This window comes from Camelina sativa, chromosome 20, assembly GCF_000633955.1.
Source record: "Camelina sativa cultivar DH55 chromosome 20, Cs, whole genome shotgun sequence".
Taxonomy (NCBI): domain Eukaryota; kingdom Viridiplantae; phylum Streptophyta; class Magnoliopsida; order Brassicales; family Brassicaceae; genus Camelina; species Camelina sativa.
Window position 1 is genome coordinate 4,685,939 of NC_025704.1, and position 4,276 is coordinate 4,690,214.

At 43.4% G+C, this 4,276-nt stretch overlaps 1 protein-coding gene across 1 annotated transcript in view; it reads right to left on the minus strand.

Moving 5' to 3' along the window:
• Positions 3,879 to 4,276, minus strand: part of LOC104769317 — a 1,355-nt gene continuing 957 nt past the window's right edge. Inside the window, exon 3 of the mRNA XM_010493491.2 lies at positions 3,879 to 4,267. Coding sequence (XP_010491793.1) covers positions 4,150 to 4,267 — 118 coding nt within the window. The 3' untranslated portion in view covers positions 3,879 to 4,149. The remainder of the gene's footprint in view (positions 4,268 to 4,276) is intronic.

Below are 4,276 nucleotides of genomic sequence, written 5' to 3' on the forward strand. Positions count from 1 at the left end.
TCCAAAGGCAAACTTCTCACAAGATTGAAATATTTTGCTAAAATCAGAATCATCAGCATACAAGTCTTTTATTTGCTCAAAACCAAGCAATCTTGTATCCAAAGAAGTAAGCAAAACATACCTGCGAGATAATGCGTCGGCAACGACATTATCCTTACCTTTTTTGTACTTGATAACATATGGGAATGTTTCAATGAGTTCGACCCACCGCGCATGACGTTTGTTGAGCTTTTATTGACCCTTGTGGTGCTTAAGAGACTCGTGGTCAGTATGAATGACAAACTCCTTCGGCCAGAGATAGTGTTGCCACGTTTGTAGGGCTCGGACCAAAGCGTAAAGCTCTTTGTCGTAGGTCGGATAATTGAGTGTCGCTCCTCCTAGCTTCTCACTGAAGAACGCTATGGGCTTATGATCCTGCATCAAAACAGCTCCAATGCCTATCCCTGAGGCATCACACTCAATTTCAAAAGTTTTCATAAAATTTGGAAGAATTAAAACAGGGGAATTAGTGAGCTTCTCTTTCAAGGCCTGGAAGGCATTTTCCTATGCTGCTTCCCATTTGAAACCAACGTCCTTTTTAATCACTTCCGTGAGTGGGGCGGCAATAGTGCTGAAGTCCTTGACAAACCGTCGGTAGAACCCTGCTAGGCCATGAAAACTCCTCACCTCGCTCACATTGGTAGGACTTGGCTAATCTCTGATTGCCTTGACTTTCTCCTCATCTACCTTGATTCCATCTGCACTCACAACAAAGCCTAGGAAAACAAGATTATCTGTGCAAAAGGTGCACTTCTTATAGTTCACATAAAGTTTTTCCTTGCGAAGCAAATCTAAAACAAGTCTAAGATGCATGACATGATCTTCTAAGTTCTTGCTATAAACCAAAATGTCATCAAAATAGACCACAACAAATACACCAATATGCTTCCTAAGGACATGATTCATCAATCTCATGAAAGTGCTAGGCGCATTAGTTAACCCAAACGGCATGACTAACCATTCATATAACCCTTGTTTGGTTTTAAAAGCCGTTTTCCACTCATCACCTTCTTTCATACGGATTTGATGATATCCACTTTTAAGATCAATCTTAGAAAAGATGCTAGAGCCATGCAATTCATCAAGCATATCATCTAATCTAGGGATAGGATGGCGATACTTAACCGTTATGTTGTTGATGGCTCGACAGTCCACACACATACGCCAACTCCCATCTTTCTTTGGTACTAGCAACACTGGAACGGCACATGGACTCATGCTTTCTCGAATATGTCCTTTGTCCATCAGCTCGTTCACTTGTCTTTCAAGCTCCTTTGTTTCGGTTGGGTTGGTGCGATAGGCTGGTCGGTTCGGTAGAGCGGCTCCCGGCACAAAGTCGATTTGATGTTTGATCCCTCGGATTGGTGGCAGACCAATGGGATTATCCTCCAGAAACACATCACTATATTCTTGCAAAACCAACTCAACTTTACTCGGTAGCACCGGTTCGGGGTTGGTAGAACAAGCAAGAGTTTCTTTGTAAACAAATAGCAAACTATTATGACTTACCTTGCTCTTACCCTTGTTATCGGTTGGTTCAGTTTGTTTGGCGGTTCGCTGTTTCATGCTCAGCTGGTCTAGGTAGACTTCATGCGGCGTCATGGGAACGAGAGTCGTCTTTCGGCCATTGTGCTCGAAGGTGTGTCGGTTGGTGAAACCATCATGGTGAACTTGTCGGTCTGATTGCCATGGACGTCCAAGAAGAATGTGGCTAGCGTCCATCGGAAGTATGTCACACATGATTTCGTCCTGATACTTACCAATAGAAAGCGGCACCTTGACTTACTCCTTAACGGACATCTCACCTTTTTCGTTGAGCCATTGAAGCGCATATGGTTTTGGATGTTTGAGCACTTCTAAGCCAAGCTTTTCCACCATAGTCCTGCTTGCAATGTTAGTACAACTTCCACCATCAATAATCAAGCTACATACCTTGTCTTTGACAATACATCGCGTGTGGAACAAGTTTTCCCTTTGCGCTTGCTCCTCTGATTTGGTTAGAACACTCAATGATCTCCTAGCAACAAGCAGCTCTCCTTTAGCTGGGGCTTCCAAACCTTCTTCCGCAGAGTCGTTTTCCGAACGCTCTTCTTCAGATTCTACCTCGCCATTATCTTTAAGAACCATGATCCTTTTGTTTACACATTCGCTTGCGTAATGCCCAAGTCCTTGACACTTAAAGCAACGAATATCCCTTGTCCTCGTGATCACTTCCTTACCCTTACCTTTCGGGTCGGACTCAAATGGCTTTGGCTTGACGAATGGCTTGTAGTCCTTCCGGTAGTCGGGCTTGTCCTCCTTTTGATAACTTGACTTTCCTGAGCTGTAGCTGGTCTTAGCGGTGCTGTAGCTGGATCGAGAGTTCTTCCTCTTGATTTGCTGTTCGAACATGACTGCTTTGTGAAGCATCTCCTCAATTTCCACATAGTGCTGGGTTTCTAGACGGTCTTGGATTTCGCGGTTGAGACCTCCCATGAATCGCGACATCATAGTTTCTCCATCTTCATGAACATCAGCTCTTAGCAATAGGGTTTCCATTTCCTTGAAGTACTCTTCGACAGTCTTGCTTCCTTGAACTAAGTTCCTCAAACGTTGATGAAGATCGCGGTGATAATAACTCGGCACAAATCTCCTTCGCATGACGGTTTTCAGCTGGTTCCATGTATCGATCGGCATGTCTCCGGTACGTCTGCGGCTGGTAACAAGCTGATCCCACCAACTTAGAGCATAGTCGTAGAACTCGGTTGCGGCAAGTTTAACTTTGTTGACCTCGGTGACCTCTTGACAAACAAACACTAACTCGATTTTCTGTTCCCACTCCAAGTAGGTATCCGGGTTGCTGGTTCCGTGAAAGGCTGGGATCTTGCACTTAAGACCTCCTAACGGATCTCTTGGTACTGGACGTTCACGTCGACGCCTCCGCTGACTGCTGTGTGAAGAACCGTGGCTATAGTACCGCCTGGTTTCGTCGTCTTGCCTTGGTTCCTCCTGGTTCTGCCTTTGACGCTGATTTGCTTCCGGGTTTGGTTGATTCAAGTGTAGAGCGCCAAGTCTAGCATCAAGCATGGTTGTCATAGCTGCGGTGACTGACTTAAGGATCTTCCTTTCAAGACTAGATGTAGATGACTCTTCCTCTTCTGATGTCACCATGGTACCTGAAAAGAAAAACAAAGATCCACCAGTAAATAGTTCTAAAAACACGTAAATGAAAACAGATCTGGGAAAATTATGAAAACGAATCCAAAAATTCTCAAATCAATTTTCAAAAATACTAGACTCGTTCCTGGTTCTAACACAGTTGAGTTTATAATTTTTGAACGAGTAAAACATTTAATAAAATTCTCGCAAGATGAACGACAGATCTGAAAATAAAAGAAAGTGCCGATTGGAATTCAAAACCTGATTGCAGAGTGGTTGCTCTGATACCACATGATAGACTCCTGGAGAGGAATCTGCTCCCAAGAACACACTTTTGCAAGGCTCTGAAGGAGATGGATCGGACTGATGAAGATCAAGAGACCAAAGATGCAATAGATCGGACAAATGGAAGGTGAAGGGGGTTGATTATGCAGCGGATTGAAAGAGATGGAATGGTGAAATGATGCAGCGGATAGAAAGGGGGATTGAAGTGAACTTCCAAGAGAGATGAAAATCTCTTAGACTTCAAGCTCGAGTTCAACTTAGATATTACACACTAAGAAGAAAACAAGTTGAGAAGATATTACACACTTCTCAGATCAAACAAGTAAAAGTAAGGTTTTTGATTAAAATGTTTAATGAAAAACAAAGAAGAGATACAAAGTCTTTAAATAGGAGAAGGGGGACGAAGGAGAAGGATCTAGAAGAGAAGAGGTGGAGCTCATGCAAGAGTCCACACTCATGCAAGCTCATGCACAAATTCTTGGAAATTACAAAGCAATAAATGCAAAGTTTGAATGAGAAAGAGATAGAAAATGGGCCAAGTCCTTTGTGGGGAACCTTGGACCACGAATTGGACTGGCAAAGGGGCTTGAAAATGTTATTTAGGCCTCATTAAAAACCTTGTCAAGAAAACCCAATGGGACAAAACTTGACCAAGGGAAAAAGAGCACCAAAGCAACATTTTACCCTTTACCGAGCACCTTGAGCTGTGAGCAACGTCATAGTGGTTTGAGCCATGTCTTCTTGGTTCTTGTCCAGCTCCTTGAGTAGTCCACTGATAGTTTGGTTGAACCTCTTGGACCGTGACCTTGTTATA